This window comes from Magnolia sinica, chromosome 12 (assembly GCF_029962835.1).
Source record: "Magnolia sinica isolate HGM2019 chromosome 12, MsV1, whole genome shotgun sequence".
In the NCBI taxonomy this organism is placed as follows: domain Eukaryota; kingdom Viridiplantae; phylum Streptophyta; class Magnoliopsida; order Magnoliales; family Magnoliaceae; genus Magnolia; species Magnolia sinica.
This window is the reverse complement of record NC_080584.1, coordinates 11,066,877-11,093,593: the sequence shown is the minus strand read 5'-3', so window position 1 is coordinate 11,093,593 and position 26,717 is coordinate 11,066,877. Positions and strand designations below refer to the sequence as shown.

The following is a 26,717-nucleotide window of genomic DNA, read 5'->3' as shown; positions in this document are numbered from 1 at the left end:
CAGTTTCTTCATATCTTCAGGGAAGGCAATGGGCGGCGGATGCTATGGCTCGTTGGGGTAGTAAAGAGCAAACGTCCATGATGTTGGGTAACTGGGTGGACCTCCCGACCCAAGTTAGAGGGCTCCTTTTTCTTGATAAGGTCGGGTTAGGTGCCCTTAGGGAAGGGTCTAGGGAGGTTAGGAGATGATCGGGGCGTTCTTCTTTGTCTCCGCCTTTCGTCTTTGGGCCTTTGTTGGTTAGTTGTACACAGTTAGTTTGCTTTATGATAGGCTTCCCCTAGGGTCTTTTATTCCTAGGGGTCCCCCCGAATGTAATTGGTCTTTTCTGCGGTTATCTGAGTAGCCCTCGAGGCAATCTTTATTAATAAAGAAAAAAGCATATGGTAGAAGAAATGGAAATGTGCCTCTAGAGTTTTATTATATATATTGTCGTGTACCACGGAACTAAAAGGGTAAAATTTACTTGATAATTATAAGATCAGCTATGCTTTACCAAACATGTTCAAAGCACAAGTGTAGCTTAAAAAGGGATGTTGAGATGGATAAGTGGCAAGACAAGGATTGATAGAATTAGAAATGAATTAATTCGTTAGAATTTAGGAGTAGCAGCAATTGGTAATAAAATGAGAAAAATAAATTTTGATGACATGTGCAATGGAAACAAAAAATTGCATGAAGTGAGTTGGTACAAGTTCGAGTCTTTAAATGGGAAAGTAAAATGCCTAAGGGTAAGTGGCTAGATGGAGCAGAGAAAAGACTAGACAACCAATGGGATGGAGGGAATAAGAAAAGATATGCCTCTGGAATTTCACGTGATCAATATTGATGGAGTCGAATGGTGGAAAAGGATTCATGCATCTGCCCCAATTAGTTGGGATAAGGCTTAGATGAAATAAATAAATAAATACATAAGGCTTGGATGATGATGATGATTTTTGGCAAATGATCTATCCATGCGACAACCAGTTGCAATTACCACCCACGATCACCACATTTATAATTGGGATCACACTACTTGGAATTTCTACGAAGAGCATTGGGCAATAACAGCATTTCTATTAGGCCTATTTAGAATCAAATTTCAATAATAATAATAATAATAAATCTTTAAATCTTACTAGGAGTAACAAGGATGGCAGAGATGGCGGGTCCGTAAGTGCCTGGGGAAGGTATACAGCAAGTCCCCTTTCCAGCCCAAAGAAGATGAATTTCGAGAATATGATCATGTACCATGACCCACTGTTTCTTCTCAATGCCTTTGAAGGCAATACCTGCTTCTTTTTTTATATCGAAGTCTTTCCATGCCAGATTGCCCTGCACCAATAACTTGGCTTCAAAACTAATAGAAATGGTTGATGAATGATGAAAATTTCAAAAACAGAACTTTGATTGGAGCAGATGGTAATTCATTATGTTTGGAACTCTTTGAAATTATATGGAATTCAAGAAAACATCTATGCCTTGATCATTGGATAATGCATGGAAAAAGAAAATAAAAAGATAGTTTATGTTTATATTAATCTAAGAGTTGTGCTTAGATGACATGATTTGAGAGGGACACAAATTGCTTGTGCCCCCTGCCTACAGGAAGTTCCTATAGATACATGAGGCGTCAACGGCAATGGCCATGAGAAATCCACTCAGTCCATTCAGTTAGGACATGAGCTTAGAAATGAAGAAAATCCAAAACTCAAGTTGAACAGACATAGGAAACAGTGGTATGAACTGAAAACTTCCCAGGGTCCACCGTCATGTTTACATTCCATCCAAACCGTTCATAAAGTAATTCCCACTCGGATGAACTGAAAACACTAATATTATCATGATCTAAAACTTATGTTGCCCCATGAAGGTTTAAATGGTGGACTTCCAAACCCCACTGTTTCATGTGGTGTGCATACCCCACTTCAGTTTTGGATCTACTCCATTTTAAAGCAACGTGAGTGGGAAAAACCAATGGGCGGAGAGGATTTCTCATGGACATTGCAGTGGGTCCACGTAGCTTCTGCCTCCCGGAAGTTGTTGTAGGCTGGGCACAGGAAATTCCCATTAATTTGAGACATGAAACAAGTAGGCCCTGCTTCTTAGATGATCCAGCCCATCATCCAACGTGGGCTGTTGCCAATTTTCAGAAACCAATCAAACATTTCACTCTTTTTAAAATGTTTGGCCTGCCAAATTTAATTAGGCCAGATGATCTACACATTGGGTCCCACCTGATGGACGCATCCAATGTCCTACACATGTCAGATTGGCACGTGTTTGCATGTAGAAGCATTTGTTGAGGGTCTATAAAACATATGAGATTTTGAGTATAAAACGGGAACTTACAAGCCCAGGAAAATGTCTTAATACACATACCTGAAGATAAATATCGAAAACGCGCTTTCCAACGCTCTTCCCAGTTTTTGAATCTGGAAATTCCGTCTCTGCGAATTTCAGATTTACAGTGTAGTTCCCGTTTTCAAGCCCCAGACCATAATATCTCAACGATCCTGATGATATCCTTGCGTATTGGAACAGCCATGCGTCGGTTGTATTCGGAACATCCTTAATTTTCCTGTACTTATTGGTATCGCTTCCGACATTGCTGACGGCCCACTTCTCTGTGCTGGCCACCTTATAGGATACTGGGCCCAGAGGATCATAGTCGCCCTCATACTCTGTATCGTTAATTGTCATCGAGGGTCCACCACACCTGATCGCGAATGAAGAATCTGTAGATCAATGGAACAGTGGGACATTGATCAGTGCATAGCATATTTGAAGGATCACAGGGATCATCGCCTCATCGGATGATCAATGTTAGATCATGATCTGCAACGATCTTTTCAATGAACGTGGAAGATCCAATGCAGAAAATGAAATTATGATCTCGTTAAACTGAAACTTAATATGGTTACGTAACACTACACATGATTTCTAACGTGGACCCAATAATGGGTGGGCCTTAACCCAATAACACCACCATTTAGATTATCCTAATCATTTGATTAAAAAAATACACATTGATAAAGATGTCCTCTATCCAAGCAATTAAGATCATCCATCTGCTGTTATTTTGAGGCCATTGGCCATATATGGTGAGTAACACGTGATGATCTATATAGTGGATCCAACCTGATACATGGCTTGGATGCCATACACATGTGCTTGTTTTGCATGACCACGGCAGGACAGGAATCTAAAAATCATGCAGATCCAAAACACATGTGGGTCATACCACACAAAACATTGGGGATTGAACGCCTGGGGTTACAGAGGTTTGTATCAGGATAATATTTGTGCCTCTAGTTTATCTCAGTGGTAAAAACCTAATCAACAGTTTGGATGGAAGGTTTCAGCAGTGGACATTTCCGTTCCCACTATTTCATTTGGTGTGGCCCGCCTGAGTTTTGAATCTGTCTGATTTTTAAAATCCAGTCTATTATGGTCTTTCAAAACAGATAGAGGGAGTGGATATTTTACAGACATCTCTGTGGGCCCCTCACAGCCATGGAACAGGTATATCTCTGTGCCCGGGGTGACGGCCATTCCGCTTCCAGACCACATGCATCTCATGAAAAAATAAGAACAGGAAGCTCCCACATTTTATAGGACAGCCATCTCATGCCGTGAGGGCTACTGTACTGTGTACGTGTGGCAAATGTTGATGAGATCTGAACCGTTTGTTCCGCTGTTGCGGTAGTGAATGGGGGATAGCCCAAACATATCACATTGATTGGATGATATAAAATAACTAACTTCTTGATGAACAAATATGGACAGAAAAAAGAGTCAACAGGATTGTGATCCATCATTCTCAATTAGAAAATTTTCATTGATCAGACAGCCAGATTTCCCGATCAAAGACATTTCTGGTTGATCGTCAATCAATGATAGATGGTGCCGATAACCATACACACATGCGCCGCATGTACAGTATAGATAATGGGCGGAGGATAACTCCAATGCACCTAGGGGCATAGGGCCATTACCCCATTTTATTATTATGTATATAGAAAAAGAATAAAAAGAATATCTATTCTTCGAAATGGAAAGTATGGCTTACGGTATTGAGAGTTTCGATAGCATGAAGAGCTTCGCTGAAGACAATTCAAGCTCCAATCCCTGAAAGCACAAGAAAAATGCCAGTTAAATAACGGCCATTATATGATGGAACAACAGCAGTTGATTAGAGAGGATGCCTAATTTGTTTAATAAAAAAGCCAAAATGCAACATAGATAAAATCAATGTGGGAAAAGGCAATATTCAGGTGGTCGGGTATATGATTGCGTGAGCTATATATATATATATATACACACACACGGAAACGCTCACCTGCCAACCAGTTCGTACGTACGTAGTACGAACTTTTTAAAGAATCCATCATACGTGATGTGGATCCAAAATCTGAACCGTTCATGTGAAGCAGCACCTCCTGAAACCCCCCAGGCCCAAGTTTTACTTTGACATAAAACTTTGATGGGCCATGAAAAATGAAAACAGTTTCCTCCCTTGATTTGCATTTCTCTTTTCTATGGCCCAGCAGAATATTATATCAGGGTGAAATTTGTTTCATAAGATTTTATGGGACTCCGCATCACATGGACCGTTCAGATTAGACACCGATGGCACGTGTGAAAAGGTGCGAACGTGCGTAGGTGCGCAGGGGAGCATGACTCTCTCTCTCTCTCTCTCTCTCTCTCTCTCTCTCTCTCTCTATATATATATATATATATATATATATATATATATATATATTAAAGTGAACTAATTCTTTTATTGTCTTGACTCATTTAAAAAAAATGACATTGATAATCACCTGCTGTTAGAACTATCAAATACGAAATTATTAGCCACCAAATTCCTGTACACAAGGAGCACGGTGTCAATATGGTCAATAATTTTTTATAATAAGTATTCTTATGATCCATATGTGAAAATGTATGTCCTAATCAGGATCATTGATCCAGTGGGCCATGCACAAAAGTTACACCAATTGGAGAGCTCTAACTATCCAACTGTTCTACATTTTTCCTACCATGTGCCTTGTGAGTGATCATCCCTTTTGAGACCACAATCGGTCACTTCATCTTTTGGGGGGCCCACCAAATCATCAGTCCTGATTGGTGTACACACGTTCCAAACGTACCCTAGAGATGTTTTCAAATTTTTGAGACATCAAAACTTTAAAACCATGTCTATATCATGACAAGAAAGAAAGAAGGTTACGACTTCCATCCTAGCCTTGGAAATGTCACGCAGTCTGCATTTAACAGTGTAAAACATGGTTTTTACATGTTCAAAAGTGGTGGTGAAAGGAGGAAGGCTTGTGCTTCCTCATACATACAAGTTTGGGCCTCCGTCCAAAACCCAACGTGGAAAGCTTCCTGATAATTGATTGTATGATAAATCTCTGCAAATTATAAAAAGGAATATCAAAGATTATCTAAACATTGAATGTAAGATATCATTTATGATTTATTAGATAAACAGTCACTAAGTTATAGGATTGTGAATTTTCTGCATACAAAACTAGTTAGATTTTGATTGCAAAAAATGTTTTGATGACACGAGACCTCCCACAACACGCATTGAAACAAAATAAATCTTGTTTGTCCAATCCCCTTAAGGCCACAAATAATGATGATGTGGAGCCATGGATGATGGATCGGCATTATCCTGTTGATGTTCAAAATTCAAATGGGTTTCTCTATGAAACCATGAAAAATCAAGACATGGATATAGAAAAATAAACTAGAATCCTCAGACAATGAAAAAAAAATCATGGATTAAAATTTCCCTTCACCTATATGTTTGGGATTGCAAATTTACATGAATTCCATGCATGTATGAATCTTGACCAGTCATCTTTTGTATCTTCTTTGCCTTGTGAAGATTTTATGCCTATTTGGATACTACCTCAAATGATTTATTTATTTATTTATTTTTAATTACGATAATAACAAAGTTACCATTTTAAGTTAAATTACCTTGGTAAATATCTTTTTAAAAGTAACTTGACACCTTAAAATTACTTTAATTCATTGGAAAGAAAAATTATTTCATAACTTTATACTTTCTGCTTTGTCTCTCCTTCCATTTCTTTCTCATCTCTCCACATAGTGAATTATCCATATCAAACGTGGTCCTGCATGATGGAAGACTCACATCGAAGGCAGGGCCGACATAATGGATGTCCATATTAAAGGTGGGCTCCACATGATGGTAGTGGGCATCGAAGGTGAACCCCATATAATGGAGAATTAACATTGAAGGTGGACCCATACGATGAATGACCCACATTGAGGTGGAACTCAAATAATGGGTGGTCTACCAGCCCTAATGATGAATGGTCCACATCAAAGGCCAGCCCCATATGATGGACGACTCACATTAAAGGTGGGCCCTCACACAATGGATGGTCCACATCAAAGGTGGGCTCCATAGATGGGCAGTGGACATTGAAGCACTGGGCCCTACATGATGGATGACCCTCATCAAGGTGCACCCCACATAATAGACAGTCCACATCAAAGGCCGCCTCCTAATGATGAAGGGCTTGCATCCAAGGCAAGCCCTGTATGATGGACACACATTGAAGGTGGGCTCACATGAGGGATGGTCCACATCAAAAGTGGGCTCCACATGATGGGTCGTGGATATTAAAAATTGGCCCCACATGATGGATGGCCCATATCTAGATGGGCCCCACATGAGGACAATCCATATAGAAGGTCAACCCCTAATGATGAATGGGCCACTTCCAAGGCGAGCCCGGATGATGGCCAGCCCACATCCAATGTTTAACATGATGGATGGTACACATCCAATGTCTAACATGGTGGATTGTGCACATACAAGGTGGGCCTTGCATGATAGATAGCTCACACCAAAAGTAACCCTCGCATGGTGGATGATCCACATTGTAAGTAGCCCTACATGATGGATGGTTCACATTGAAGACAGGGCCAATGTGAGCCTAACATAATAATAGTCTACATCAAAGGTTGGCCCCATGTTAGACAATATTTATTAAAGGTTGACCAAACAAATTTGAGGGATAAGTATTCATATAATGTTATTACTTTTTGGCTGATAAATATATTATTTATCAAACATACTTATTTGTCAAAGAAAAAGTAGAAACCAAGATAGGTTAGTGGAAGTATAAGTAACTTATGTAAAGTAACTTACCATAAATAGAACAGAAAAATGGTAACCGGTTTTCAAAAAAAAATTTTATTTTTCTTTCAAATGTATGAAATGTAAATTTTCCTTGAAAGTTAATTTCATTTCAAGGTTTTCCATACCCCCATGGCCTCATACACCAAGTTTCATGTGGTCATTTCCACTTTATTAGGTTGTGTTTGCTAGGACACCCAAGTTGATACTGGTTAAGTATGCTGACGAGATCACATCTAACGGAGGTGAAATTTGGGAAAATTAACGGTTTCTGATTGACCAGGAAATGAAACCTCTTCAACTTGTGGAGCTGATTCTTCCCGCCCCTTTCCCAAGGTACTCTAAAAGTACTTGTGGTTAGTATTGCAAAATTCAAATCAACAGTCCATTTAAGTGCGGTCTTCAAGCTTCTGTTATGGTAATGCAGGGATGCACAAGTGGGTTGGATTGTAAACATTCGGTTGATATACCTGGGTCCAACTAGCATAGGAATTTACTATCAATTAATAGTAATATAAATGCAGGGGAGAAAGAAAAGGGGTCCCGGCTAGGGTGGACCCCACCATGGTATTGGCCCATGGTAAAAAATAAAAAAAATCAGCATCATCTTTGATTGAGGTGGACCACACAATTAGAAACAGTACATGTCTCAAAGCTCACCCTCCAAAATATTTCCCCTAGTGCAACCCACATGAATTACTAATGAGCTTGATTTTTAGGCTCCAATACTATATTTTAGCGTAGTGCAACCCACATGAATTACTAATGAGCTTGATTTTTAGGCTCCAATACTATATTTTAGCATGGCATCCAATGGTGAGAGTGGATTCAAGATAATAATCACAGTGGGGCCTGTAAATATATATCAAGGATAGACCTCTCTCTCCCAATTATTGTGGCCCACTTAAATCATAAACTAATATGATTTTTGGTATAAGGGCTTCAAATGAGATTATGCATCTAATGGTCGGTGTGGATCTCACATACACATCACGCTAGACCATGTCAAAATCAAGCAACAACTTGCATAAAACTTGCTGGAAAAAAAAAATGAGAATGTATGACGTGTAACTAGCTTGAGTATTGGTTAAGGTCAACTGGAGAAAAACTCCTCTTTCAGCAGTGGATTGTCCTCTTTCAGCATATCACTGAAGTATGGTCTGACTGATGAAATGTTAAACTTCTACGGTTTTCAGGGCGATAGAGAAGACTTGTATGGGCGATCAAGAAGGGGCCTCTATGCCCCTTCAGGCCACTTCTGGAAGAAGAGGGGAATGGACAGAGGTCCGATCTAGGAAAACTATTGCCAAACTCTTTACCCTCTTCACAGCAAATTTCTCCCTCGATACCTCCCCGGAGGACCTCCACAGGATCTTCGGTCGATATGGAAGAATCAAATGTCTTTAGGCCATGGAATTTCTCTCTGCGTAGACCAAGGGGATTCACATTCGTCCACTTTAGGTTCGAATAGGAAGCTGCAATAGCTCTGGAAGCCCTCAATGGCAAGATGGTGGACAGAAGAACCCTCAGAGTCGAACGAGCCAGAGAGCGCTCGGGTGGAATGAGACCCCCATTCAGCAGGGACATCTTCATCGTCGCCCGCCAAATACAGAAGCCGCAAACAAAATGCCGTATTTGGAAGCGGTCAGGAACAGGGGTCTCGGGTGCATTCCAGCTGTTTGACAAAATGCACTAATGGCTCCATCGGTTGACGGTGCCACCAAACGCCTTCCACATGTTTGTCAATATGCTCCAGCCCACGGACCATCAGTTATGGCCAACGGTAGTCCTCCTCATGCTCGACGAGAGTTAGCAAAGCTCATCAGGATCAGGGCTAACGATAGGGAGGTCTCGGAAAAATCTCAACGGTTGAAGCTCGTGTTGGTGGGGCTGGCTGAATCATCTGATATTCCGCTCATTCGACAGATTCAAGGTATAAACCTTTCCAGGTACGCATTGTCAGCCATCGATATCTCCCGCCTCAACAGGGATCATTTCCTGGTTGTTTTTAAATCTAGGATGGAGCTAATTTCCTTCATCTCAGATGCCTCTCTCCACACTAGGATGGGTCTGGCAAGGGTCAAACCTTGGTCTCCAAATTTTGGCCTGGCAAACGAGGGTATCTGGATTCGTCTTTAAGGCATCCCAGCCCACGCCTAGCTGGAATCGGTATTCAAAGCTCCAGGTAATACCTTTGGGAGGGTTATTGAAATTGACAAATGTTCCTTGCTTGGTCTGGTCCAAGTAACAGCAAGTGTCAAGGTTGCTATCAGGTCGGGATCAGACATTCATAGTGCTGGGCTATTAGAGGTTACTTGGAAGACATTCCAGGTGTGGCCATTTCCGAAGCTAACAAACACATTAAGTAGCACAGACGCAATTCAAGATTCATCCAACCACCCCTACAAAGGCGACACAAGACAGTGGGTAGAGAAAGCATTCTATCATCCGAAACCTCCTCCCAAGATAGCCAAAAGACCCATGTACCCCTCCCTGCTGAGTCTTCCTCATCCCTCAAGGAAGGTGGCCAATCTGCAGCTACTCTACATCACTCATCCTTGGTAGCGACTCAACTTTAATTCTCCTGTTGCTCCTCCTCAACTCTATGAAGAACTGTCCATTGTTGTTCCTCATCCTCCTGCTCACACAGCAGACCCTGATTACAGCATTGTCCTATGTAGCCATTTCCATGCTGCAGACAACCAAGGTCATAACCCAACTACCTTGCCCTTAGTCCCAAATCCTACCCAGCCTAGCAGCTCCACCCCAAGTCCTACCCACCCTCTAATCCTCCCCTCAGCATCACCCCTCCAACAACCACCAGCTGATCGTGGTCCACGTGGTACTAAATCTATCTTATTTTTTTGATCTCAAGCCTTAAAATGAGCTTTCAAAATGGTTGGACAGTTTAGATGCAACACATGCATAATGGTGGGTCCCACAAACGGTATGGATGAAGCAGGTGGGACCCACAGACTTGGTGACGCCACTACAACAGCTATGTAGCTGGAGTGAGGTACACCAGCCGTCCCACCTCCCACACATGGGGATGGAGTGGTAAAACACTTACATCAGTGGGCCCCATGTGGGGCCCAGCATAACATTTATCTGCCATCCAATCTATTAATATGGTCACGCAGACACAGATGAAGAGGAAAAACAAATTTCATAATGATCCAAAACTTCTGTGACCCTAGAAGGGTTTCAATGGCAGACGCTCAATCCCCAGTGCTTTTTGCTGTGTGGTCCACTTGATAGGCAGATCTGCCTCATTTTGTCTCAAGCCTTAAGGCTAGCTTGCCAACTGGATGGACGGTTTGGATGTAACCCATACATCACGGGTGGGGTCCACTGGCCATCCAGTAGCCCAACAATATGGCTGGACGGCTTAGATAAAACACATACGTCATAGAGGGTCCCACTGTCCATGGGGTGGACGGTGTGGGTAAAACACGTACACTATAGTGGGTCTCACCGTCCAATGGTGTGGATGGTGTGGATAAAACACATACACGGTGGTGGGTCCCAGCACTGGGACCCATGGTCCCTGGCCCCTTTCACGCCCAGCATAGTAGGACGCTGGCGTCCTCTGGACAGCAGCAGCCCTGTTGCACATCTGCCTCATTTTATTTATTTATTTTTATTTCATGGTTTTCTCGAGGATTTTCATAGGTGGGGCCTGCATCTAGAGAATCTACCCCATCCACTGGCTCCTATGGCTCAAGAGAAGCCAAACAAGCCCCACATTCGATGTGTTTTGGTGTATAGAAACATCAGGGTGGATTTTAATAGTAAAAACACCGTTTTCTATGTTATGGCCTGCCAGATAGTCGGATTGGCCTTATTTTTCGGTTCAACTTTTAAAATGAGTTGAGGAATAGGATGGACGGTGTGGAGTTGATCCTTGCATCAAGGTGGGGCTTGTAGGAGTGGCCCACCCAAAAAGCTTAAATTAAATATTTATTTTCTTTTTGTTAGTACATCCACTGTTTGTTCACACTTCACAATGTTGTTATCAAGGTGGGTCCCACATGGACGTGGCCCACTTAGATCAATATGATATTTGTGTTTTTCCCATCTCCTTTAAGGTAGGGCCCACATGACTTGGATGGTGTAGATCCAACACGTCCATCAAGTGCGTCCCACGAAGGTGGACGACAAGGATGAATTGCATACATCAAGGGGCCAAAATCAAGAGAAAAGGGATAGAGAAAGAGAGAGATCGAGTGATGGAGGGACCCCGGCACTATGGGCTCTCCTTTCCGTACATCACAACATAAATCAAGTGGGTCCCATTACATGTGGGCCCACCGATCAAAATTAATGATGGAGAACCTTTCTCCAGCAAAATGAAAGGTCTAGATGACCTCTTTCAAACTTAGAAAGTAAACATCATGATGGGGTCCATGGAGATTGGCCCCATCATGGAATGATCATAAGAATCATAGTGGGCCATCGGCCACATCTAGGGTCCAAAGTGAGGTCCATACCATCAATCGGTAGGCCCCACTTGGCCAATCATCAAAAGAATGAAATCTAAGCCTATAGAAGCACCCACCTTTGATCATGGACTTCTTCTTCCATCAACGCATCCTAGAGCTCCAAGGGATGCATTTCAATTAGAGCTGTACACCAGTCGAGTCGAGCCGAGTATCGCACTACTCGTACTCAGCTCTTAATGCCCGAGTTGTGCTCGTACTCGACTCTACTCGGCCAACGAGCATGGACTCCCTGCTCGTACTCTACTCGCCCGAGTACAAGCCGAGTATGAGTAGATAACGAGTCGAGTCAAGTCCAAGTTTTCGAGGCGAGTTCGAGTACGAGCAGAAATTGGCCAGATTTAAGGCCATCCAAGGTCCATATTTTGGACAAATTTGTGGGCTGTCTAACAGTCCAAAATTTGGACAGATTTAAGGCCATCCTCGCTTTCCAAAATGGACAGATTGTGGGCCTTTCTCATGGCAAAAAATTGGGCATATTTGAATCACATTAGGCATACAATAATAAAAAGAAAAAGAAAGTATGGATAAGGATTAGGGACTCGTACTCTTTGCGGACGAGTAGGGCAGGGACAAGCGTGCAGGGCAAGGACAATGGATGAGTAGGGCAGGGATGAGCGTGCAGGGCAGGGACGACGGACGAGTATCTCCACCCTTTGCGTGCACCGGACAGGCCACAGGGACGAGAGAGAGAGAGGGAAGAAGAGGGACGACCGCATAGGGGACAGGGGAGGAGTGAGAGAGAGAGAGGGAAGAAGAGGGACGGCCGGACAGGGGACAGGGGAGGAGTGAGAGAGAGAGAGAGGGAAGAAGAGGGACGGCCGGCCGGTCACTGGGGGGGAGAGAGAGAGAGAGAGAGAGAGAGAGAGAGAGAGAGAGAGAAGGGGGTTTTCGTTTTTGAACGGGCGCTATTTGAAAACGACCCAGACAAGTAGGGTTTTTTTTTTAAAAAGCGAGTTATATATACTGGTACACGAGTCGAGTACGAGTCAAGTACCGAGTCGAGTACTTCTCAACTCGTACTCTACTCGTTTTCTAAACGAGCCTTATAAACCCGCTCGTACTTGGCTCAAAATCACACGAGTTGAGTACGAGTCGAGTATTCTGAGTCGAGTTGAGCGAGTACTCGAGCCTTAGTCTGCTCGTGTACAACTCTAATTTCAATGGTGGAGATGGTCTTTGCATGGTGGGATTGAGCAGTATGAAGGTGGGCCACACTAACTTCTCCTCTCTCCCATGGAAATGTTGGAAGTTGGTTGCTTGGAGAATGAGAGAGAGATGAGAGAGAGAGAGAGTGTGTGTTGTAAGAGAGAGTGATGGGTGAGTGATGGGGAGTGACAGAGAGTGATGGGTGGAGAGAGAGAGAGAGAGTTGACTTTGGAGATGGGTAGTTATACTTAGGGATGGGTGACTAATGGGAGTGATATGTACTTGATTGAATGATTGATGGGATTGATGTGTTGGATTCTCCCGGGATTTGTAATGCGCGACATTTTCCTCGAACTGAACGCGGGCCCACATCTCCTGGCCCAGGTATCGCCTCAACGCGCGAGACGCAGCATTGGAACCGTGGCAATGGTGCGATCGCAGGGATACAAGTCTTGGGTCGAGCTGACTCTGATATACGGGACACGACTCTGGATCATGCGCAAACACCGGTAACAGATCGCGGGTTGCCGAAATTTGACTGGAAGGACCGTGGAAGCTACAAAATGGTACGGGCTAGGATACGGTTCTCACAACTTTTCAGTGATGCATGTTGAGTATTTTTTCTGACATAGTGGGGCATATTTAGAGGTCTTAATGGACGACTTCTCAGTCTTTGGTCCATCCTTCAGTGAATGTTTGAAAATTTTAAAAAATGTGCTGAAGCGATGTAAAGAAAAAAACTTGGTACTGAATTGGGAAATCGGAGACTAGAAGATAGTCCAGGGAAGGTGGGCAGATAGCAGTTGATTTATCCCCATACTTCATCCCACCTGCCACTTCCCCTTTTCCTGAGGTACCGGCTGCAACTGAGCCACGCTTGAAGTCCCCTAGGATGCTGCCCCTCTCCCCCCAACAACACCAGTCCCTGCCCCCACAACCCATCCTAACTCTAAAACCCATGTCTCAGATCAGAAGAGAAGCCCATTCCTTCCATTCTAAGTGGGGCTCATCTCATCCTGATCAAGACACCCCTGTAGAAGTTCTCTCAACCCATGTGCCTATTCAGTTATAGGAAAAAGCCATCTCACCTAAGGAACTTCCATCTTCGGGTGCAGTATAACCGACTCGGAATCAGTTCATGCTCAAAAATCTTCAGACAATGAAGCGCAGAGGGTCTCAGAAAAGGGTGAACAGTGCCAACTGGTATGGGAGATTAAGGAGGCTGAAGTGTTGCGGAGAACGGGTAGGCTAATCCTCTCATGGATAGCATCCTCATCTAGAATGTGTGCGGAGTGGGAAATGCTCCCACCATTCGCACTCTCAAGAGCATTGTGAGGCAATATCACCCAGTAATCATTGCCATCCTGGAACCCATGCTGTGAGATGATAAGCGTATCCGTATCAGTCTTAAACTGGAATTTCACACCTCCTGCTCGAATGCGGATTAGGGAAGCAAGATACGGGTTTTCTCGGCCCCTCTTCTTTCTACTGAGGTTCTCGGATCCTCTAACCAGATGTTATCCCTAGTAGCGGGGCTTTAGGGCAATACAGATAAGGTAGTGCTTACATTCGTCTATGAAAAATGCTCCAGGATCAATAGAAGGAGCTTATGGGCAGATCTTGCTATTCAGGGAGCGGGAACTACCTCCCCTTGGGCAGTCTGCGGTGATTTTAATGATGTCCTATCCCCATTGGAGAGGCTTGGGGCTGCCTCATTCGTTGTTCAAAACTCGTTGGAGTTTGCAGAAGGGCTGAATAATGCGAGGCTACAGGACGCCCAATATATGGGTAATCGTTTTACCTAGTGCAACAGCCAAAGAGGCCAATCTCGGGTTTGGGCGAGACTAGACAGAACTTGTTGTAACAATAGGTAGTTCCAGACCTTCCCGGCTTTCCAAGTGAATCACCTTCCAAGAAGAAACTCCGATGATGCTCCTTTGAACCATTTAGGTTCTAGAGAATGTGGACTGTGAACGAGTCCTTCAAGGAAGTAGTCAGCATCTCTTGGACCTCCAACCTTGCTGGAAACCCAATGCAATCACTGCTTAGTAAGTTGAAAAATGTTAAATACGCGCTGAAAACCTAGAATAGGGAGGTCTTTGGGAGCCTTTTCCTAAACCTCAAAAAAGCTGAAGAAGACTTGTGCGTAGCTGAATGTGGAGCTCAAGGAGCTGCAGATCCCTGCCTTACTCAAGCATTGCAATCAGCTAGGGAGAAGGTGACGCAGCTCCAGCTCTGTGAAGTGATTTTCTGGAAGCAAAAATTGAGAACCCACTAGCTTAAGGAAGGTAACAAAAAATTCTTCCATGCCACAACCACGGCCAAAGCCAGGAGATCAGCGTTCAGAGAAATCAAGCAGAAAGGGGGTGTGTCCCTGACAGATTGTGGTGAGATAAAAAAAACTCAGCAATCGAGTTCTTTCAAAACCTCTTATAGGAGGCTCCAGTAGACCAGGCTGGGGATCTCCTTAGCTCAATCCCCTAGGCAGTTACCATGGAAGATAACAAATTCCTGTTGATGCACTCCTCGCTAGACAAGGTCCATAAAGCAATCAAAGCCCTCCCACCGGATGGGGTGCCGGGTCCAGATGGCTTCTCACGTGCATTCTTCCAAGAGTGCTGAGAAATGTTGGGCCAGGACATCTTAGGGGCAGCAAAATTCTTCTTTGATGGTGGAAGTCTCCCAAGGAGTCTCACCACGACTCTCCTATGCCTTATTCCTAAGATAAGCTCACCCAAAACCTTTTCTGATTTTAGACCAATTAATCTATGCAATTGCCTGTATAAAATATTTTCAAAAATCATAGCTAAAAGATTGGGAAGGATTCTTCCAAGCATTATCCCTCTCGAACAAGGTGCTCTTGTGCAAGACATGTCTGTTGCGGAGAGTTGCACACTTGCCCAGGAGATCTTTCGTGACATTAATAGAAAAACGAGAGGAGGAAACTTACTGCTGAAGCTAGATATGAAGAAAGCATATGATAGGCTCAATTGGGATTTCCTAAAGAAGTTTCTCTCCAAATTCAGTTTTGACTCAAATTGGATCACCCTAGTGGAGAGGTGTTGGTCTAGTTCTTGGTTCTCGATCCTAATCAATGGTGAGTCTGCAGGTTTCTTCAAGTCTTCTAGGGGCCTCCGCCAAGGAGATCTTAGCGGCTGAAGTGCTCAGTAGGGGCTTCACCCATCTCATGGCGAGTGGCTTTTGTCAGCACTTTAAAACTCACAGGAATTGCCTGCTTGTCTCTCATCTCCTCTTTGCAGATGATATGATCCTATTTGCAAATAGCAGCAGAGGATCCCTGAGGAAAATTTCTAAATTCCTCAAGGACTATGAGATGGCTTCGAGTAAGAAAATAAACAAGGAGAAGAGCTTTTTCATCCCCCCCTTCGAAGCAATCTGAGTCCCATAGTAGAACAACCGCTAATATCCTTAATTTTCAAAAAGCAACGGCGCCATTCACGTACCTAGGTAATCCTATTTTCCAAGGTTGGCCTAAAAGAGTGTATTTCCAGAATTTGATCAACAACATTCAAAATAGGATCACCTATTGGAAGAGCAGGATTCTCTCCCAGGCCGGCAGATTGACACTGATCAACCACGTCCTATTGAGCGTTCCCATTCACACTCTGGCAGCAGTGCACATCCCAGCAAACGTTCGTTCAAATCTGAAGAGATCTTTTTCTGTTTTCTTTTGGGGGTGGGATGGTGAAAAAAGAAGATGTCATTGGACTAGTTGGATGAAAATGTCTCTCCCCAAATCAGAAGGTGGGCTAGGGATAAGAAACCTTAAGTCAGTTATGGGGGCTTTCAGGACGAAGTTGGCATGGTTAATCAGATTCAACGGAACAATCAGTGTATGGTGCAACTTCATGAAGGCCAAGTATCCTACAGACGCCCACTCGACAGAAGGATTTAACAGCACTTCTTCGGCTTCTCCTTTCTGGAAACAACTCTGCTCAGTTATTCCAACTATGACAGAGAACACCCAGCTACTGGGTAAAGGCGATGTCAGCTTTTGGGACAGGAACTGGTCGAGCTTGGGCCTTCTGCAAAGCTGGAGACTAGGCACTCTGCACACATATATGCAAGCTCTTAAGGTCCAGGATATGATCGGTCCAATGGGATGGAAATTTCATATGGAAGCTAGAAATCTGCTGCCTCAACACGTGTTGGACCACGTCTATGATGAAAGAATTTGCACCTCTTCAGGTGAGGACAAGTGCATATGGTAGGTTTCCCATAGTGGTGATATGTCGGTGGGGCTGGCTTGACAATCCATCAGACCAAGGGGGGAAGAAAAATAGTGGTCAAATGGGTCTAGCATACTAATCTCCTGCCGAAGTTAGCGTTGCTATCATGGAAGATTTTCCTCAAAGCTATCCCTGTGGATGGCTGCCTCCAACTAAAAGGAATCCAACTAGCTTTTAGATGTACCTGTTGCTTCCCTCCTCTCATCCCGAACGTGGAGACCATTGACCACATTTTCTCCCTCGGTGGTATGGCCAATCAGGTTTGGAATTTCTTCAGCTTAGCTCTCAACGTGCGCAGCGCCCCTCCCTCCTCAACCATAAATAGATTTTCTCAATGGTGGGCGTACTTGTCGGCTTTCAATTCTATCTCACTGTTTAAAGGTCTCATCCCCCCTTTCATTTTATGGGAGCTATGGATGGCGAGGAACAATGCCAAGTTTGAGAATGCCAGCTCGCATGCGTCATGGATCATTTCCAAAGTCAGAAACTGGATCCAGCTGTTACACCCCTACCTGCCGCGGCCCAAATCGATAAACCTACCCATTCTCCTTACGCTCAATCTTCTTGGAATAGAAGCTATCCCTCCTAAGCTGCCTAAGGCTTTGGTTGTGAAATGGGCTAGACCCCATATGGGCTGGATCAAGGTGAATGTTGATGGCTCGTCCAGAGGAAACCCGGGCCAATAAGGGGGAGGTGGCATGGGTAGATCATGCAGTGGGGATTTCCTCTTCGCCTTCATCTTTGGGTATGGATTTGGTTCAAGCACAGGGGTAGAAATGAGGGCAGTTCTGGATGGTCTAATCCAAGCAGCCCATTTCGGTTTTCTAAGAGTGGAGATCACTAGCGACTCAAGCTCAGTTATCGCAGCCCTGTCCAAAAAAACTGCAGATTCTTGGACCTTGTGGTATTGGAGAAAGAGAATCGATTACCTCAGTAGGACGATGGAAATCAAATTCAGCCATACCCCAAGGGAAGCAAATGTTGTGGTGGATGGCGTAGCTCGTCTAGGCAGCCTAAATCAAACTAACTCTATTTTCAACTCCAATCTTGCTCTCCCTTCGCTCTCCAGGGGCCAGCTATTCCTGGACAAAGTGGGCTTAGGCTACCTCTAAGAAGACTAACCCCTCATTTCCTTTGTTTTGTTCTTTCGCATTTTCGTATACGATAGGGGGGTTGCCTGTTTTTGTTGTAGACCCTGCGTGAAATGGCACTATTGTACAACTTTGTGCTACTTTGATGATGAATGAAATGCTATTAAAAAAAAATTCTATAACCAAAAAAAAAAAAAAAAGTCAACTGTAGATAACTTCTAAGCTTTCATATAATCGATTGAACCTATCATTGTCATCACCTTATGTATATGATGTGGCCTATTTGATGTGTAGATAGGCTGAAGATTACACTATGAGATCCTTGTGGTGGGGCCAACTTTCAAGGGCTGGATGTTACATCAAGCAATTTGGAAGTTATCATATAGGTGCACATAGCTTGTGGTCCAGCAGGTGGACCAAAAAACTACTCTTTGGTAATAAATAGTTGTTCCTAGAACCCACACAAGAATGATGCGCTTCGGGCCCACTGTGATGTCTATGTGAGATTCGTACCGACCATTAGATTTATAATCCTATTTTAAGTCTAAATGCAAAAAATCTTGTTGACCTACAATTCAAGTGGACCACAACAATGGATATGATTGGGAGAGAGACTTCCACCCTTGATTTTTATACAGGTTGCACTGTAATTATTATATCAAATCCAGTCCGACCATTTTATGACATATTATAAAAGAGTCTTGGAGCCTAAAATCAGCCTCATTAGCGATTTAGGTGGGCTGCACAAAGGGAAATGATTTATAGGATGACCTTTGACTCTTATACAATTTTTAATTATGTAGACCATCTCAATCATAGATGAGGTTGATATTCTTACTTCCTATGTAACATGGAGTAACACACATGGCGGTCACGGAGGATTTCACTAAACACCACCATGGGGTCTAACCAACCCAGGAACTCTTCCTTCTCTCCCATTGCATTTATTAAAAGAAGCAATTAACATGAGTTTTTATGCTAGTTGGACCTAAGGTGTGTGTGTGTGTGTATAGGAAATGGTTCTATGCCGTCGACCTCATGGGAACTTCCCATCAGGTCGAGCTGTGTGGACCCATCATGATGCATGTCGAACATCTACCTCATCAGTCAGATGCACCATTCCATGATGGGCCTTGGGCTTAAAAAGCAAGTCAATCGATGACTTGTGTGGACTACACCACATGCAAAAGTTGAGAGGGGTTACCCTCCTATTAAAACATTCATAATCATTTGCTGGGCTCACCGAGATGTGGTTCACAAATCCAGCCCATCCATTATGTCTGTCCCACTTAGATGAGGGGTCAGACCAAGTTTCAGAAGCATCCAAATTTTAGGTAAGCCCCACCAAGTGCTTTTATATGTTTTAGGCATGTCTTCACATGATTTTAGATGTTATGGCCCACCTGAGTTCCGTATACGGCTGATTTTTGGGATATCCCATAATTTAAAGGAGACCCATCAAATGTGCGGATTTGATGTTCGACACAAATCATGGTGGGGCCCACACAGCTTGACCTCATGGGAAGTTCCCATGGGGTCGACCGTCGACGCATAGAAACATTTCCATATATATATATATATATATATATATATATATATATCATCTCCCTTCTGGATGGAACCAGAGCTAGGGTTTTCCCTAAACCTAGTTTTATTGTTCCATTCTTTCTCTTCTCTTTTATATAATAATAGAGTTAGGGATTGAAATTCAACTCGATTGTGTATCCGAACAAGCCTAAGGCTATAAGTTTAGTACAAATGAGTCAGACAACATACACGTTACGAAGCCTTTCACTTTTTTGGGAGGGCAGAGTACCGGATAAGCTGTTGTTTCCAAGGAACCTGAAAATTACAATGACGAGATACATAACATTAAAATAACTTATGTAAAGAACAATGGACTGAGGAAAGGTTATTTGATTCTTACAGGTGTTCAAGCGAATTCATATTAAAGAGAGAAACTGGAATTGTGCCACTTAAATTGTTGAAGCTTAAATCCCTATACAAAAGCAATCGATTTAATATGGTAGAAGAAAACAAAAGTGAGATGGAATTTATTGAGAAGGCAAGTCAGAGATCAACAGCATGTGACAGATCCTTTGTATGGCCTACTAGATGAATGGCCCGGATTATAATGTGGCGATGCATAACACGTCAACCCAAGTGTGAGAAGCAACAAATGTCACAGAGTGCTAGCAAACTTTGTTTCTCTCTGATGTTTCAAAATCTAGGAAAGTTGACTCAAATGGGAAAGTCCATTAGGTCAGCTTGAGTCGAAGCCTTGCCCAAAAAGTTGAAACTAGAAACTAATAGCCGTTTGAAAAAAATATATATTATAAAATTCACAAACTAACGAAAATAGGGAAACCTATATGAGTTTTATAATTAGTAAATAAGTTCCTCATTGATTTGACTTTACTCGGAACTCAATTCAGTTGAGTTGACTCAATGAGTTTTTTAATGCTAAATTTGCCTATGTTTAACACCCCCAGTCTGTTTTTTATACCAAGACGTGTGCTGAAGTTGATCATGAAAGTTGGTCCGGATGGGTGGCTCGCAGGATCTCATAGTCTGCACAATTTAGGACCTTCGGAAAAGTCGAAGATCAACTATGCACGTCCAATGGTCCACCTAACCACTATAGGAGTAGAGAGGTCTTATTACCCCTTTAATTCTACAGTCAAAATGACCTTTGAATATGATTAATGATTTGGATCATATAAGGGATGGGCTGGATGGACAAAATCTGTGACATATTATTTCTCCATTTCTATTAAAACTATAGAACATCATTTATGAATGATCTCATCCCTATTTAAAAGGAAGGGTTAAGGACTTTGGATGAGATTAGAAGTTATTCAATCTCATACAATCTCACTTTATCCTGATCTCAAATTCGAAGTCAATTTTAAACCTTGGAATTTGAAATTCAACTTTAAACTATGGAGAGAAATAAAAAATGATAAAAGGAGGAAAACATACATGGGACCCACCAACTAGAGGTTGCCCACAAGTGGGCCCCACGAGCCTATGTCCAACATATTTCACTCAATCATGTTGTGGGATGAGCACAATATAGATTATCCATCTATCTCATCTCATAACAACCAAAATCAAAATCACGGCCAAAGAAATCAGAGGCATAGGATCAAGTGGATCACCATTATTTTCTTACAGGTATCTAAGTATTAAGTGACCACCTAATTAGCTATCAATAACCCAAGTTTTGCAATGATTGTCCTACTCCATATGACCACACATGATAGAGTTGACTCCCAGTTTGGAGTACTCAGTCAACATATACACTTACCCAATTTATCGAGTTATTCTAAAAACATGATTTTTTACAAACATCAATTTAAATTAGTTTAAAATAATACTATATAATATATGTACTTCTAAAATAATAATGTTTATAAAAAACTGTCAAAAACTTGATAATGTCGAGGAATAAGTCTTTAAATGGGCATTAATATTTCTAGAAACTTGGGTGGCGTTTAGCATGTTTACAAACAAGAGCTTATCGGTTTTTTTTTTTTTTTTTTAATAAGATTTTAGGCTATTTGGTAAAAGTCTAATTATGAGGTTTGTTTGTTTAGAAAGTAATATATAAGCTCCAATTTTATAGTTGAGGAGGGGTTACTTTTTGGAATAGAAGCAGGTAGACATTTTTTGGTAATTTTTGGACAAGTTTGTATTTAAACTTTTTATGTAATTCCCATCTTGCCCTCTTATCTTCTCTTTATAATGTCTTTGAGTTTGGCCCTACATGATGGATATGGACATTAAATGTGGGACCACATGATAGAAGGTTAACATTAAAGGTGGGCCCACATGATGAATGGTCCACAGTAAAGGTTGGAACTTTTTTTTTTTTTTTTGGAGCATTTCATTCATATATTCAAAGAAGAACAAGAGGACATTCGGGCCCCTTCAGGATAAAACAGTCTGAAAGGGACCTATCGTAAAGGACAAAACATAACCATCATGAACAAAAGGACAAACCTCAACAAAGAAAATTGAGGTTCGACTGACACCCGGACTGAGCTAGCCAGTACTGATCCTGTTTGGGGCCATCCGAACGGTGCCGAGGCCAACTTTGTCGAGGAAAATGCTACCCCTAACCCGACGGGGGAGGAGGGAGAAGTCCCTGATGAAAGAGGACTCCTGTAAGCTGCTGCCTAGGCGGGCCATCCCGTTAGCAGGGTCGTTACCCTCAAAGGTTGGACCTATATGATCGATGATGGACATCAAAGGTGGGTCACACATGATGGATGGCTCAGATCGAAATGTTACCTAGCCTGATGGACTATCCACATCAAGTGGGCCCCACATGATAGATGATCCACAATAAAGGCGGGACCCACATGATGGATGCTGGACATCAAAGGTGGGCCCCTCATGATGAATGACCCATATTGAACGTGGAGCCCCACATGAATTATGGTCTACATCAAGTTGACCCACATAATGAAGAAATTGTTATTAAAAAAAAAAAAGTTGACCCACATAATGAATGGTTCACATTAAAGGTGGGCCCCACAGGTTGGATGCCCTGTATCAAAGTGTGGCCTAGCATGATGGAACATCCACATGAAGTGGGCCCCATTTGATAGATGGTCCAGGTCAAAGGTGGGACCCACATGATGGATGATGATCATTGAAGGTGGACCCATATGATGAACAACCCATATTGATGGTGAGGTCCCACACAATGAATGGTCCATATCAAGGTGAGCCCACATAATGATGGAGTGGGCTTCACATGATGGATGGCCCATGTTGTTACCTAATGGACGGTCTACATCTAAGATCTTGCATGATGAATGACCCATATCCAAAATGGGTCACATGATGGATGATCCACATAGAAGGTGCACCCCACATGATGAATGGTGGATATCAAAAGCGGGCCCCATATGATGGACAATCCATTTCAAAGGTAGGGCCCACACTATGGACACATCAAATGTGGACTCCACATGATGGGTGATGGGTAGTGAACATTGAGGGGGCCCATATAAAGGGCAATTAGCATTGATGGTGGGGCCCAAATGATGATAGCCTACATCAAGGTGTGCCCTTAATGATGAATGGTCCACATCCAAGACGGGCCTTGTATGATGGAAGACTCACTTTGAATGTTTAGTTCACAAGATAGATGGTCTACATCAAAGGTGGGCTCCATATGACGGATGATCCACATCCAATATCCAACATAGTGGATGGCTCAAATGTCTTAAAACATGAATATTGTATCTAGTCATTTAGTCTTTTTCCATTTGGAGCATGGTCCATATATGGTGAGTTCCACCAAAACAACCGTCTGGATCGCTCTTATAATAGAGCTTTCAAAATCTTCAAAAATGATATCAACTACTCTAAAAAAGCTATTATTTAAATGTTTAACCAAACGTGCTTATTTCAAATAATAGCTTTTCTGGTTTTAAAAGAGTGATTTTAACAAACAAAAAGAGCTTATTAAAGTAGCTCTTATTGAATTAGAGTAGAGATACCAAATGATCCCTTAGTGTAGCTATCATGGGATTTTTCCCATACAGATGTATAATTTAGAATTAATCAAGCCACTTTCGTAGCGTAACCAAGTATGACCACTCAAGAGCCCTTTATTATTATATATTAAAGTAGTGACATTCAATCTCATCATATATCCTAAATACAAAAGGAGAGTGGCTAAGGGCACGAATCAACTACGGGTCTGGTTACTCACATGTTCCAATGATTAGATTGAATTAAAGCAATCTGCAGATAAAAGGTTCATGCACGTTGCTACAATCTATGATGTAAAGTCGACAATACTAATCATATGTTAGGTCTATAATACGCAAATCATCTTATGTGAGATATGACTTATCTCATAACCTCATGACCCAACTCCTATTCAGGCCATAACATTAATCGCATGAAGAGAACTGAAGCATTTATGTTATTCAACTTGAGTAGTCTCATCTTCAATCTTTTAAGATTAAAGGTGGATACGACGCACTCATATCTCCATCCCCTATTCTTCACAATAGAGAGCGCGGTTCATACTTCAACATATGACCATCACCCCGATTCCACCTCTCTTGTACATTTAGGATTGATCAACCCATGACAATGGGTGATGGCTTGGCAACAAAGGTTGAGATCCAATAAGAACTCAAGACAAATGTTGATAATTTACACACCTAGTCAACAAAAGTGTTTAATACTAAATAAAAAGAATGTATTATTCATTAATGAAGGATAATGAGTACAAATTACAATCATATCACACAAGCTCTTCTTAATCCCATCAGCCTAATGTAAACCTAGAATAGATCTTAGTTATAGGTTTTATCATAGGATCAATTAACTTCTCCTTTGTAGGAATTTAGCTGAGGGTGACCTTTTTATCTCTCACTTGATCATGGACATAAGGATATTTAATCTCAATGTGCTTGGACTTCTATTAGTGTTTGGGGTCATTTTCCAAGTCAATGACAGATGTGTTGCCTATCTTCAATGATGTAAGCTCACGAATGGATGGTACAATAGTTAGACCTTGTAAAATTTGCGAACCATATACACTTTTGAACTGCAACACAACATGTAATGTTTTTGGACTTTATAAATGAAAGGATAGTGTGTGTTTGTTTCTTACTCGACCAAGATATAGCTCTTCCTCATAGAAAGAAGACATATCTTGAAGTAGACTTTCGCTCATCGGTGTCATTACCCCAAGCGACATCCGAATAACCATTGAGTTCGAGATTTGTGCCTTCATACACAGCATTAGATCATTGGTTCCTCACAGATAGTAGAATATGTATTTGACAGCTTGCCAAGAGACCGTCCCAAGTTAGTCTTCGATGCCATCAAGAAACTAGAATAAAAAGATCATAATCTTCTAAATGGATCTGAGTTACCTACTCGATGTCATCGAGGGGATCTACGATTCCATCAAAGAACTCTCAAACATTGCTCGATGAGATCGTGCACCACTTAAAAAATTATTGTTTTGGACATATGGTTTCACAATAGCTTTGCACATCTTATAACATTACTTATCAAGTTTCAATTAAGCTTTTTAGGCTAAGGGATGATCAACAAGGTTTACCTATAGGGTTAGGATCATCTAGAGGTTCAAGGTTTATTTTGGGTCAAGGGTTAGGGTCACCAAGGCATCTCATATACATGTTCTTTGCGACTTGATGCTCAAGTCATCTTGTGTCTTCGGTCTTCAATTTCTAAGGGCTCAACCGACTATATGACACATAAAGTCATGTGATTAACAAACAAGGTGCACAAATCAGTGCAATATTAATACTCGAGACTTCTTAAGTGGAGGGGCGGTCCCTCCTAACCATAAGGGATTTTGTGAAGGAATCCGAGGAGATAAGAGAGATATATGCACCGATTTTAAAGGGGGAAGAAGTGGATCCCACGAATATTCATGAGGAGATGAAACTAGCATTACAGGAATTCAATGCAATCATGCATGATGAACTTCCTGATAGGTTATACCCCGTGTGGTATATACAGCATCATATTGGCCTTGTCCCAGAAGCAACTCTACCCAATCACCCTCATTATTGAAATATTCCGAAAAATTGAGAGATCTTACAAGGGCAAGTCGAGGAACTGATTTGTATGGGTCTTATGAAAGAGGGCATGAGCCCATTTGTTGTCCCAGCCCAATTGACGCCTAAAAAGTTACTAGAGCCTAATGCTAAGGAAGTGGTTGATAAACACCGATGCCAAAGGTGTTTGAAGTGGGTGATAATATAGTAGTTCACTTGTTCAAGGACGGATTTCAGCTAGGACATATAAAAAGTAATAAATAAATAAATAAATAAAAATGAAGATCAGTGCTTATATTTTTTATCCTCCCAATGGCATGGAGATGTCATGGAATTTCATTATAGCTGACTAATATGAGTATCATGAGCCAATTATCTATTGAATAACTTAAGGACAAGTTCTTTCCAAGTGGAGGGGACTAATTTAGAATGTGGCACAGAGACATTCCTAACATGACTGGATGAAAAGAAGGCCAAATGGAAGCAGAAGTAATCCGTCAGATCCGAGCCCAATCCTACATAGGGCATGATATAATTGGGCCCCAGACACATCTGATTTAAAGAAATTCAATTTGAATAAGAAGAAATTTTTGTTTGAAATGTGGTCCATAAATCGGCCATAACTTTCGATCCGGGTATTATTATGGGAGGCACGACCTATCAATCTTTATTGTAATAGGCCATTCAGGGTCAACCGACCGTGTCTGTCCATTTCGTGAGAAAACGGACACTTCCAGTTCAAAAATGAATTTTAGGAAAAAATTATTATTTTTAGTATTTTGATTTTTATCATATTTTATTATTTTTGGAGTTTTAGATTTCTATCTTTTCATAAAAAATTAATTATAATCATGTCAAGAATGCTCTAGTAAAGTTTATTTAGGACTTTTTGTTTTTAGAAGAAAACAAATATTATTTCTAGTAATTTCTATTTTAGCTGAAATAAGACTTTTATTAGGGTTAGAATTTTACTATTTTTGTTAATTATGAATTAG

The 26,717-nt window shown here is 41.9% G+C and overlaps 1 protein-coding gene across 1 annotated transcript in view; it reads right to left on the bottom strand.

Moving 5' to 3' along the window:
* The window catches only part of LOC131220912 (probable LRR receptor-like serine/threonine-protein kinase At1g56130), a 132,217-nt gene that overhangs the window by 59,533 nt on the left and 45,967 nt on the right, over positions 1–26,717 (bottom strand). Inside the window, exons 21-28 of the mRNA XM_058215848.1 lie at positions 20,085–20,156; positions 19,934–19,999; positions 5,334–5,399; positions 5,025–5,105; positions 4,806–4,850; positions 4,052–4,110; positions 2,362–2,717; positions 1,119–1,314 (exon numbers count right to left, since the gene is read on the bottom strand). Of these exons, the coding sequence (XP_058071831.1) occupies positions 1,119–1,314; positions 2,362–2,717; positions 4,052–4,110; positions 4,806–4,850; positions 5,025–5,105; positions 5,334–5,399; positions 19,934–19,999; positions 20,085–20,156 (941 nt within the window). The remainder of the gene's footprint in view (positions 1–1,118; positions 1,315–2,361; positions 2,718–4,051; positions 4,111–4,805; positions 4,851–5,024; positions 5,106–5,333; positions 5,400–19,933; positions 20,000–20,084; positions 20,157–26,717) is intronic.